The sequence below is a fragment of the Rattus norvegicus genome, chromosome 10, assembly GCF_021556685.1.
Source record: "Rattus norvegicus strain SHRSP/BbbUtx chromosome 10, alternate assembly SHRSP_T2T, whole genome shotgun sequence".
NCBI lineage: Eukaryota > Metazoa > Chordata > Mammalia > Rodentia > Muridae > Rattus > Rattus norvegicus.
The window spans coordinates 95066609-95079842 of record NC_141543.1 but is presented as its reverse complement, the minus strand read 5'-3'; the positions used below and the strand labels follow the sequence as shown (position 1 = coordinate 95079842).

The window sequence follows — 13234 nt, the reverse complement described above, 5'->3', positions numbered from 1 at the left end:
CTCTCTTCAAATATAGCAGCAGTTAGGCCTGGTTTCTAGGTTTTCTGTTTAAAACAACATAAGAGGTTTTCCTGTTCGTTCTTGTCTGCTGACAGCACTTGGATATTACTGTGTGTAAGTGGCACGGGTGGTCTGTCCTTCAGACTCATCTTCGATTGCAGTGAGTTGGTATAAGACTGTCCCTTCTTCCTTTTTAGGTTGCAAACATGTTAAAGGCATCCTGTTATACGGACCCCCTGGTTGTGGTAAGACTCTCTTGGCTCGACAGATTGGCAAGATGCTGAATGCAAGAGAGCCCAAGGTGGTCAATGGGCCGGAAATCCTTAACAAATATGTGGGAGAATCAGAGGCCAACATCCGCAAGCTCTTTGCTGATGCAGAAGAGGAGCAGAGACGGGTATGTGGACAGAAGGCTGAGTAAAAACGCTGTGTGGTTTACGTGAGGGGTGATGCTCAGAGATGTGGGACTCACTCGCTACTGTGAGCTATAGTTTGAAACAACTTGCAAGTAAAATATAGTTGGTATCAATAATTATATACAGAATTTCCCCAGAGCAGTGGTCCTCAACCTTCCTAACACTGTAACCCATTAATGTAGTCTCTCGCATTGTGATGACCCTCCCAACCATATTAATTTCATTGCTACTTCATGACTATAATTTAATTGTAATGTAATATCTGTGTTTTCTGATGGCCTTAGGTAGCCTATGTGAAAGGGTCATTCGACCTCTCATAGGGGTCGTGACCCACAGCTTGAGAACCCATGCCCTAGAGGTTATATGGGTTTGACACTATCTGAAATGTCATTGTGCACATGCTCAAAAACAGACCTTGACGATATCTTCAAGTGATGCTTTTGGACCACATAGTTTCCAAACACTTGAACTCAGTTCGTCTTTTGGGAGAGGAGGGAAGTCGGGTTCATGAATAGACCTTAGGAGTTTTCTGTGTCAGCTTCCACATGAAGTAGAGCGCCTTCGGCACCGAGCCAGCTCAGCTGCAGAGTAGTAGCTCTCAAATTATACCATCGTTCCTGCCTGTCATGGCGTGGAAGAGTGTGGACGTTATTTGGAGCTCCCGAGGCCATATTCAAACTGACTGAGTTTAAAAACTCCAAGGGTGGGAGACTGGAGAAATGGCTCAGTGGTTAAGACCACTTATTGTTCTTCCAGAGGACCTGGGTTCAATTCCTGGTATCCACATAGCAGCTCATAGTTGTCATAACTCCAGTTTCAAGGACTCTGATGTCCTCTTCTGCCCTCCTTAGGCACCAGGCACACACATGCACATACACTTACATACATGCAAGCAAAGCGTTCATACACATAAAATAAAAGTAGTAAGTCTTGGGGTTGGGGATTTAGCTCAGTGGTAGAGCGCTTGCCTAGGAAGCGCAAGGCCCTGGGTTCGGTCCCCAGCTCCGAAAAAAGAACCAAAAAAAAAAAAAAAAAAAAAAAAAAAGTAGTAAGTCTTTAAAAAAAAAAAACCTTCAAAAGCTGGATTTGGACCTTAAGTGGGATAATTTGAAAACCAGACCAAGTTTCTTACCTGTGCCAGCTATTTCATGTCATCTTGACTGGTCATAAGTCACCCAGATGTTTAGTTGCACACGCTGAGTAAAAGAGTTTCTGAGTAAATTGAAGTTGAAGTCGGTAAGCAGAGGAAAGCAGATTGTCCTCTGGATGTGAGCAGAGCTCATCCAGCCAGAGGCCACCCGGCATCTTCTAAACAGAAACAAAGGAACCAGAAGCCACAGAATGACATTTTAATTGCCCGAGAGAAAATAGGGCTGGGGGTATAATTCTGCGGTGGAGAGCACCAGTGAGGCCCTGGGTTCAGTCCCCAGCACTGCAAGAATAAATAAATGAATCTCTCACTCACTTTAACGTCCGAATGAAGTTCTGCGTCCCACTGTGAGGCAGTGAGGATGTTTCTCCTCTCTTCATCTTTCTTTGCCACATCCTTCGGCCCAGAATGGCGCTGTACCGTCAGGGGGTTCTTACATCATGATCACAGGATGACAGCACCTCCCTCTTTGACCTCGGGTGGAGATAACTGGCTGATGCTGTGATTTCAATTGATATGATACTTCTCAGAGTTAAGAAAAAGTCTGATGGACTTACGTGGTTATGGAAAGATAAATGAACTTTAGTGTATTTTAGGAATTCAGTTTTCCTTTTTTCGTTGGAAACTTAAGGAAAAGCACAAGGCAGCAGTCACTATAGTTAGTTTTAACTGCTAAAAGAAACAAACAAACAAACAAAAAAACTAAAAGAGTCTAATGGACCCCGATAGTTACACTCTAAACAGAGATGAGTTGAAGCACTGTCTAGAGAGACAGCTCATAAAAGCTCACTTGTGCGTTTCCATATAGCTGCAGAGACAGCCCTGGTACTGTCTTTAAACTCAGTTTAAACATGGTACCACTAATGATAAAACTGCACTGGCAAAGAATTCTAGATAGATCTTAGTCATACCCGGCCTCTTCTGCCACATCCAGACATGACTTGATATACCCAGCTAATGACCCCATGGAGGGTAATGTTAGTTACATAATCAAGAGAAGGCCCCCCTCTGTGACTCCGGACACTCCTGGCCAACAGAGATGAGTACCTCCATATAGGTCAACCAGATAAATTTAGAACCGCCACTCTCGAAGGCTGTTGCCGGGTGTTCAGTAGCATCAGCCCTGTTTCTATGGGAAAGATGGCAAATGGTAGAAGCAGGGCCAGGAGCCAGCAAGTTTGAAGAGGGTTGCACTGTGGGAAGCCATGTTAATTGATGTCTCGGTTATATTCATCCGTGAACCTGACCCCTAACTCACTATTCTATGAGCTTGCCTTGAACTGACACTCTGTGAAACTTGATGTTATTGCACTGACTGGGTGGGGAGAGGGAGCTGATGGCAGGCAGGACACAAGGTCTCAAAGGCTCTGCCAAGGCCTGGATCGTGTTGACATGTGCTTAGGACAGAGACCCCTGTGGTCATTTTGCAGAACATTTTGCGTTTAGCCATCTTGGGCATCCTTCTTGACTTGGTGGGCGTCAGGGTTAGATGTTGATGGAAATTGTGGTACCACACGGCTCAGGACTAGAGTAGACTGGCCTCGTAGAGATCTGCCTGCTTCTGCCTCCCATGCTCAGCCATGCTATGAATGAATTCCTTTTGAAAATGTGAAATCCTACAGTTTCCCAGTCACAAACAACAGTGTCCTGGTTTTTACACTGAGTTAATTATACCTCTGTGAAGTGCTCTCTGGAAAAGTGAAGCTTGAAGTTCCAGTTTTTCTGTGGGTTGGCCAGTGAACAGTTTTTGGCATGGGATTTTATTGTTTTACAAATCAAAGTATCATTTATCATTAGATACATGGATAATGTATAATCAGTATATATAGTGACACTGAGAAATGAAAATGAAAATCTTTAGACTTTAACTTGGTTTTTACAATATTTATCGGAGGAGAATAGTTTTAAGTGATGTTTAAAGAAAAAACAAAGCTTAAATTCCAAAAACATTGAAGGACCCCTGGGTATCATGCCACTATAGAATGGTGTAAAAGAACAAGTAGCTCTTTACAGGAGAACAGGAGCATCCTAAGATACGCACACCATACCCCATACGCGACCTCTGACCCCTGGCATGCACATCGCACCAACCGTGACCTCTAGCATGCATATCATGCACAGGCACGCTCACAAACATGCTCCTCATATACATACCAAGGAATAAAGAAAACAAATCCAAGCATTAATTAGAGTTAGATTAAATCTGTAAATAAAGTAACTTCGGAAATACTAACATTACATCCCAACTTTAGTGGTAGTTCCACAAATTCATCAAAGTATATGCCGGGGGCTGGAGAGATGGCTCAGCGGTTAAGAGCACTGACTGCTCTTCCAGAGGTCCTGAGTTCAAATCCCAGCAACCACATGGTGGCTCACAACCATCTGTAACAAGATCTGATGCCCTCTTCTGGTGTGTCTGAAGACAGTGACAGTGTACTCATCATATATATAAAATGAATAAATAAAAAAAAAATCTTTAAAAAAAAAAAAGTATATGCCGGGAAAGAAAAAAGTCAAAATTGCTGTATACTCATCCAACAGGTAAAGTGCCCTAGGAGCATTTGACGCTCTATTTTAAGGTCTTTAAAATATCCAGTATACCTTTTTTTTTTGGTTCTTTTTTTCGGAGCTGGGGACCGAACCCAGGGCCTTGCGCTTCCTAGGTAAGCGCTCTACCACTGAGCTAAATCCCCAGCCCCTCCAGTATACCTTTTAACCTAACAGTTGTGTCTAGGAAGTAATTATGTATTTTGTCAAGGATTTAGGTGAAAAATTTTCATTGCAGCCAAATATATAATTAGAAATATATAATTATAAATAATTAAATATCTAACAGAAAGGAATTAGAGTACGGGGATTGAGAGAGCTACTAATAACCATATTGTAGTTCTGGAAGAGGAAATAAGATAATAACTAAACTGGAAAGGCAAGCCGGCGAGGATACTGCAGAGGAATTTGTGGGATTCCATTTTAGTTGGTTGCCTCTAACGTTTATGAGCTCTTTCTGTTTTTCCATATTTTTTCCAGATTTCTTCTAATTATGTTAATTTGCAATTAGGATGGGAGATTTTGGAGTACCCAGCCCTAAAAGCCCTTATCAAACCCCTCACCTCAGGTGTCAGGGAGCTATAGGCAGAAAGGCAGAAAGATTGTAGAGCCAGAGGTAGCACATGATTCCAAGGGAACCTCTTTCAGACAGAGACCATGGCAGCATACACAGGACCTACTCAAGCTCAAACCAGACAAAACTGCAATCGGGAGAGAAGAGAGTGGCCACGGAGCCCCGCCCCTAAACGAGAAGCTATTGCAGTTGATAGCAGATGGGAAGGAGTGCGTCGGTTTTCTGTGGTGGACTGTCTGTCGCTGGACGTAGCAGCCACACTGCACAGTGGCCATGCAGAGGAGTGGATGAACATGAAATGGATCTCATGGCTTGTTTTTGGGTCTTATTTTGTGTGAATATGTCGTTTTTGCCTTATTGGGTTTGTTGTTGTTGCTGGATCATTTGACTTGTCTTTGTTTTGAGAGAGAGAGAGAGAAGGTGAAGTTGGATGGTTAGGGAGGTGGAGAGGATCTGGGTGGAATTGGGGGAGGGGAAGAACATGTTCAAACTATTTTACAGGAAGACAGTTTTAATAAATAAAATCAAAATATTTCACTTTCAAACAACTAAAAACAAAAACAAGTATTTGAGCTTCTTTCAAAGAACAGTAAGTGTTCAAGAGAAGACAAGGTGTGATGAGCTCCCGTTTTCTTAATGTTTTCATTGATTATTTGGAAATTTCACATAATGCGCCCCAGTCACATTCACTTCCCAGTCCTCCCAGGTCCTCCCTTCCACCAGAAGCCACCTACTGTAAAGAGCTGCATACATTTCAACATCCTTATGACAGTTTTCCAGAGTTCTCTTCCATGACTTCCTGTCTAGGCTGTTTCTTTTTCGGGAGGAGAGGTGGTGGTGTGTTGTGGTAAAAATAAAAAGGGGATGGAACTGGTTCCTGTGCGTAGTTCCGGCTCCAGCAGGCCGTTGGAACTAGTGCTAATTAATTCAGCAGCTCCACACTGCCCCGGAAGTACTTTCTGACCCAGGCAGGTCACTGCCACACTAGTTTCATACAGAGACTATCCTATCTCTTACAGTGGACTCTGTCCACAATCCCCCTGGTGCCAGTGGTGGCTACGCTCTTGTAACTCTCTGTCACTGCTGTCCACATTCCCCCCTGGTGCCATTGGTGGCTACGCTCTTGTCACTCTCTGTCTGTCACTGCTGTTTACATTCCCAACTTCCGCCCCTAATAGTTATGTAAACTCCCAACAACCCCTTAAAACCAAGGCTCAACAAACTATAACCCAGCAGTCAGATTATATGTTAAATTCTCAATCCATAATACATCCGCACACTAAACTTACAACCAATTGATAAGGATGTAAACCACCCACCTAGATAAGATAAATTTTCCCACAGAAATCCGTCTGAGCTACCTTGGCAATTCAGGACCACATAGGTCTGGGTCATTCTCAGTCTCCATCTCGATTCTCCTTCCTTCTCTCCCACAAAAACCTTGTCCCTGCCTTATTTTTTTACTGTCTAATCATGACCTTGACCTAACTGGTGCCAGCCCACACCTGCATATTGACATCAACCTACAGAGGAGGAGAAGGAAGCCTTCTATGCCTCTCATTCTCACCTGTGAGGCTGCAGTCATTGACACCAATGAAAAGAAGCTTTCTTACCCTTTATAGTCAGCAGCAGCAAGGATCATAGACTTCCACATGGTTTCTGGCTACAGCACAGACCACAGAAATCCCCATGGCCTTTGGTGGTAACATGGTCCATGGGCATCAACACATCACCCAGCAGTAGCAGCAGCAGGAGCAAGGCCATCAACATGGCCTCGTGTAGCAGCACAGGCCACACGTAGAAACATGGCCTTCAGTGATGACACAAACCATGGGCATCAACATGGCCCCTAGCAGGGGCACAGACCACGGACGTGAACAGGGATACAGATGACCACGCAGACCACGGTCATTCCCACAGCTTTCAACGGTAGTGTGAACCATGGACGTCAACATTGCCCTTGGCTGCAGTACGGTCTATGGACACCATCATGGCTCTTGGCAGAGGCACAGGCCACAGACATCCACATGGGCTCCAGCAGCAACACCGACCACAGATACTTACATAGCCTGTGATGGCGGCATGAGTCACAGACATCCTATGGCTTCAGAGGGCAGCACAAACCACGGGTGTCCCCACGGACTTCAGTGGTGCCACAGCTGCCCATGTCGCTTCCATACCCTTTGTCACTGAGTCTATGGTTTAGCTGTCCTCCCCTGCACACGGGGCTCTGCTCCACCATTTTTCCTCCCAGTTTCATGAGTCCACCTCCCCTGCTGCCTGGTCTGCCCTCAGAGCCTCCGTGGGTCTCTCAGGCTCTCCAGAGGGACTCCAGTCCCATCACAGCCCCCCTTCAGGCTTTCATCCTCGGTGGTGAGAACGTGCTCCCCGATCCGGTTCCGCAGCACTGGCTCCTCCACATGCTCCAGCAGCTCGGCTCGTAGATAGAGAAGCTGTTGGTGTGGACTGACTTGAAGCTGGATCTGGGTCAGGGCGGCAGCTGAGTTGGTCAAGCTGTGAGCAGGGCTCTTCCTGTGCAGTGGGTCTTCAAGTTCCCAGGACTCACTTGGTGAAAGGAGAGACCCAACGCCCACAAGTTGTCCTCTGACCTCCACATGTGAACCCTGGCTCTCAGACATATGTACATACACACACCATAAATAACTGTAAAATTAAAATAGAAATATTGTCATATTAATAGCATTTACCTTTGGTAAGACTACATCCCTTAATTTAATTTACTATTTGAGTTTGTGTGCATGTATGTGTGTGGAGATCGGGGGACTGATCTTTTTGGGAGCCACCTTCTATCATAGATTCCAGGGATCTAACTCAGGTCCCCAGGCTTGATCTATTTATATCCCTAAACCTCCCTTTTAAAGTTGCGTATGTATGCACGTGTGTATTTGTGTGTGTAAAAGTATCTGAATGACTGTGGATATGTGTGGACTATGACGTGTGTGTGTGTGGAAGTTAAAGGGAAATCTGTGGGAATCAGTTCTTATACTCTGTGAGTCCTGGGTATTGAACTCAGGTCATTGGGCTTGGTGGCAAGTGGCTTTACCCGCTGAGCCAATTCAGTGGCCCATTTCACCTCTTTGAAAGATCATATTGTTATAGGTCAGGTGTGCTTGCACACATCTTTTTTTTTTTTTTTTCTTTTCTTTTTTCGGAGCTGGGGACCGAACCCAGGGCCTTGCGTTTGCTAGGCAAGCACTCTACCACTGAGCTAAATCCCCAACCCCACACACATCTTTTATCCCAGTGTTCAGGTCTGTTTCAGGCCAGCCAAGGCTACATAGAAAAGCTGTCTCAAACAACGTGCACACACACACACACACACACACACACACACACACTCACACACACACACATTCACACCTCACATGCACACACACACACACACACACACACACACACACACTCAGAGATTAGTGAATTCTAACCTAATCCTTAGGTTCGCCATGTTCATCACTTAATTTGTATTATTTACATATTTTCCTAATTAGGTTATGTTCAATCTCTTCTGTTTTATTATTCCTTGTTTCGTCTTTGTGTTAAACATAGAAAGTAAAAGAATCATGATCGACATCAATTAAGTCTATATTTCACGACAGTAGAGAGGACTTTGATCATCCCCCAAGTGAAGAACTGTTGCATGTTTGACGCGTCAGTTACCTTATCTGATTGTCACATGCTCTGGGCACACATTGCAATGTTACTGCACCCCATAGTAACCATGTGGTTATGGTCTCAGGTTCTCTAGCTCATTCCCTCTGCTCCCTCATGGGAAGCATAATTACTAAATATAAATTGCTAAGAAGCCCGTGTGAACTTACTGAATTATTAGCTGTCCTGCAATTCTGATATCTTTGAGAGGGCAACATCCACGATTTGATTTCCACTCATCTACATTTATTAATCAAAATGCAGCAAAGCCAACCTGTCGAGTGCTTCGTTCTGCATTTCTCGGTTAGTTTGTTTATTGATGTGTCCAGGTTGTGATTTCTAACCGGATCTCCTTGCCTCCTAGCTCGGTGCCAACAGCGGCCTGCACATCATCATCTTTGATGAAATCGACGCCATCTGCAAGCAGAGAGGGAGCATGGCCGGCAGCACCGGGGTGCACGACACTGTGGTCAACCAGCTGCTGTCCAAGATCGATGGCGTCGAGCAGCTGAACAACATCCTCGTTATTGGTATGTCTGAAGTAAAGGATGCACCTCGACGATGCAGGCTTGCCTGCAGCTGGGCCTCGGGGCCAAGCTGCTTTCTCCCACAATGTTTTTACCGTTGCACATTCTGAGCTGCTGCATTAGGATGCTTTTTAAAAAGGAAAACGTTACCGTTACCGCTTCTTGTGGACATCAAAATTGCTACATACAGAAGAGGGGAGGCCAGGAGCTGGGAAGACCCTTCCGCTCTCTTTCAGCCATGTATTTGCTGCTTAAGTTTGCTTTTTAAATAGAGATTTCACTGCAAACTCGTTCCTTGTTTCCTACTAGGTAAAATACACATGCCGTTCTTAGTTCAGTGCTGCTGCTTTGTGTTTGACTTTTGTAATAAGTCCTTAATGAGGTCGCTGTGTTTTGCAGAGAGTGGAAGTATGTTTTAATCTCACTTTTGAACTCTGATCATTTATTTGCTCACCGCTCTTAATATCTGCATTCAGGAATGACCAATCGACCAGATTTGATTGATGAGGCTCTCCTTCGACCTGGAAGACTGGAAGTTAAGATGGAGATAGGTAAGTAAACTAGGTCTCAGATTGCATACATGTGCATGTGCGTACAGACTTGTGTGTACATTTTCGTGTGTGCTTGCACCGGTGCTTATGTGCCTATGTGTCCATGCACACTTGTTTTCGCATGTGGCTTTATTGATGAGAGCAACCTCATATTCAGTAATGTTCACTGCCAGCTGTCTACAGCTGGACCACCTCGAAGGAAAGCTCTGGGACTGTGACCTCCAAAGGACTCCAAAGACTAGGGAAATGTCTGCTTCTGTCTCACCAGGCTTACCAGATGAGAAGGGCCGACTGCAGATCCTTCACATCCACACAGCAAGGATGCGAGGGCACCAGCTACTGTCTGCGGATGTGGACATCAAGGAACTGGCTGTGGAGACTAAGAATTTCAGTGGCGCCGAGCTGGAGGGCCTGGTGCGAGCAGCGCAGTCCACAGCCATGAACAGACACATAAAGGTCAGGAAACTCAATGGACAGACAGACAAGAACACATGGCCTGTGTGGGCCATGCCCCCCGTTCTTTACCACATATGCCAGGGAGAGTAAGCTGGCTTTTGATGGTGAGGAGGGGGAATGTCTCCTCAGGGTGACCACCAGCTTACTTGCCTTTGGTCGCTACCGCCTGGCAGGTGTGGTTTTGAAGATTGTTGTTTTTGACTTTTGCACGGCCTTAACTTACAAGAAGCTGAGTCTTTCTCATCATGCAGCAAATACTGGATAGCTGCTACTAGTTTTGGGCTAGACATGAAGATGAATCGACCTTTTCCCTCAAGGGATTCAGAGTCAGGAAAATGGACTAGTACAAAGTGTTGGGGGGATGGGGCTCTGATTTTCTTGTTTATCTGTCTTTGTGCCACTGAGGACTAAACTCACAGCCTTAATGCATGTTTTGCAAGTACTCTACCACTGGGCTACAGACCTATCCATTTTGACTATTTTTTATATTGGGCTTACTAATTTGCACAACAGGCCTTGAACTTGCTATGTATTGCAGGTAAGCTTTGAGCTGGTAATGCTCCTGCCTCAGATTCCTGTGTAGCTGGAGCCATCATGCTTGGCTTAGTACAATCATATAATATGTATTATGGTAAGAATACTTTCGAGAGGCCTTTGATTTGGATCGGTGAAGTTTGGTGCAGGTGCTTCTCATGCTGCACTTGTCCCTATAATTCTGTAGCTGCAGACTTCCATCTCATCCCTGACAGTGCCGGTCTTCTAACTTTCTGACTCATATATAGTAATTCTACTTGGGTGTTTTCTCAGAACCCAAATTTAAGATCCAACAAACCACCTCCTCTCTTGCTCCTTTTTCTTTTATGCCAGCCTCTCATGTTAAGATTTCAGAGTCATCTCTGCCGCATACCTCTGTGTCCTATGTCAGGTCCCAGAGCAGTGCTTTTCTACTGTCATGGCTGCCACCTACCTCCTGTGCACTAACTATCCTTTGCTTAAACCTTTCCTGATTCTCCCTTTCATAACACTGTGCTGTCTTCCTTCCTGAAGTAGTCACACAGCGTGTGGGAAACCTCTGGCTGACTTTGACTCCAGAAAGCTTATCAGGCCAGTGTGGTGCTCACTGTGGATAAAGGTACATTGTTGCTGTGAAATTATAAAAATTGTTGTCTTTTACCCCGCACTAGGTCCAGCACTGCAGTGCCCCAAGATATCTGGTAGATATCTTCATTTTAGTCAGCAAAGCGTCTCACCCGCTCTGCTCTAGCCCATATCACACTGCTGATGGCTTCTCTCTGAGCCTGGCAGCAGTCTCTCTACCCATCTAGTTCCCAAGGCAGGTTGCCACCATGCCAGAAACACACATCCCAATTCCGTGGAGGCCTAGTGTCTCTGGCCACCACATACTCTCTTAAACTTAAATCACCACATAAAAAAACAGAACACAATAACCCCTGATCCAATTGATAAGATATAATTGCCCACCTAAACATACAAAGCCCTGTACACATGCATCCCTTAAGAACATTCATAACAACCTGTAAATGTGCAGAGAGGAATCTTAACATCAACCTCCATGTTCTCTCTGAGACTTCTCCTCTTCCATTCTCTTCCTCTCTAAAACTTTTCTCCCAACCATTCTTCCTCCTCATTCAGTGACAGGCCTCGTTCTGTCTTGTAGCTGCCTTCACCTGTATGACATCCTGCAGTACATAGTGTGCAAGCCTTATGACCTGAGTTGATCACCAGACCCATGTGAAGGCAGAAGGTGAAAACCAACTCCACAAAATCCATATGCACTGTCACACATGCCGCCCTCCCCATCACACACACACTAACAAATAATAAATTCTGAAACAATATAAAAACACCAAGCAGTGGTGGCACATAACTTTAATCCCAGCAATTGAGAAGCAGAGACAGACAGATCTGAGTTCGAGGCCAGCATAGTGTACAGAATAAGATTCAAGACAATCAGGGCTCTCTGTCCCAGAAAAACAAAACAAAACAAAACGAATTTAACTACAAAATGGGTTTATTATTGACCTCATGATAACAGACTGTAGCCCAGTAGTTGGCATCTGAGGGAAAAAGTTTGTTTTAAATTTAAAAACTGCTTGAGGTACAGACCAAGTACCAGAGCAGCCAAGATCACATAGCAAGATTCTGTTCCAACACCTCCCATACACGCACACACACACACACACACATACACACACACACACACACACACACACACTTGCACACACTCGCACAGGTTTATTTAGTACCAGCTACATGCCGTATACTGTACAAAGAGCGAAAGCTGTAACTGCAAAGAATGCAGTTGCCCACTGTTAATCAGCTCGTATCCACCTCCACACACAAGAATAGAAAACAGTGATCATCGGTGGTACAGGAAGAGACAAGGCATCGGTGAGGTCAGCTCATGGGGGAGAGAAGCCTTCACAGAGGCATCTTCCAGAGGTTGTGAGTAGCTCTCAGCGTGTAAAAGGGACATCATCAGAGGCACAGGGACACAGACAGAGGTGGGCTAGAGTAACTTCACATTGCTTCACTGTGGACATTAGAGGCGGGGTGCTAGAGAGGCAGTGTTGGGGAAAGCCAGGAGACCAAAGCTGAGGGTGAGCGCAGAGCTTTTTATTCTCTGCGGAGAAGTGCACTCTTTCCCGTGAGAGGTGTTAAACCCTCGGGGAGTTTTGAGAATAGTAGTGACATAGTGTTAAACAGAAGATCTCTCTGGCAGCTGTGCTAAGTGAGTGTGGGGTTGGTGACACGGGACAAGACAAGGGGGACGTTTCTGACAGATCAGGCAGGAAGTAACAGCCTGGGGTTGAGCATGTCTTCATTATTTGGGGGCTTCCTGTCATTGGTTCTAGACTATACTTGATCAGACCCAGCCAACCACTAGTTCTTCTGGCTAAGTTAAAGTTGTTCATTTACCACTGTGCGAGTGAGAGAGGGAGAGGTTTGGAGTGTACACACGCGTCAGGGCACTTGTGTGAGGTCAAAGGGCAACCTTGCAGAAATTGGTTTTCTTCCACCTTCGTGTGGGCTCAAGGAGTCTTATAGTCCCCAGGCCTCACGTCATGCACCTTTACCGGAGCCATCAGCCCAAGAGGTGGATCCCTAATCAAACTCGCCATGTTCCGAATTTCCCTACATAGCTGCTATAACTCTTTTAGCCCATTTTCCCCAAAGGTTTTCTAAACAGTAAAGATAAGAAGAGAATATAGTTAGTGTTGGACCCTGGGTAAGATGAGTCCATTCATCTATGAAGGACCTGTTTGATTTTCTTTTTTTTCCATTTTCCTTCCTTGACATAAACAGTGTTAATAAGGGGCCAG

General features: G+C 45.1%; 1 protein-coding gene across 2 annotated transcripts in view; it reads left to right on the top strand.

The window, feature by feature from the left end:
• The window catches only part of Nsf (N-ethylmaleimide sensitive factor, vesicle fusing ATPase), a 128556-nt gene that overhangs the window by 71409 nt on the left and 43913 nt on the right, over nucleotides 1-13234 (top strand). For both annotated transcript variants that reach the window (XR_015630948.1, NM_021748.2), the window contains 4 exon segments: nucleotides 198-397; nucleotides 8721-8886; nucleotides 9360-9434; nucleotides 9703-9890. Coding sequence is in view for 1 of the 2 variants with exons in the window: in NM_021748.2 (NP_068516.2) it covers nucleotides 198-397; nucleotides 8721-8886; nucleotides 9360-9434; nucleotides 9703-9890 (629 nt within the window). In the remaining variant the exon portion in view is untranslated.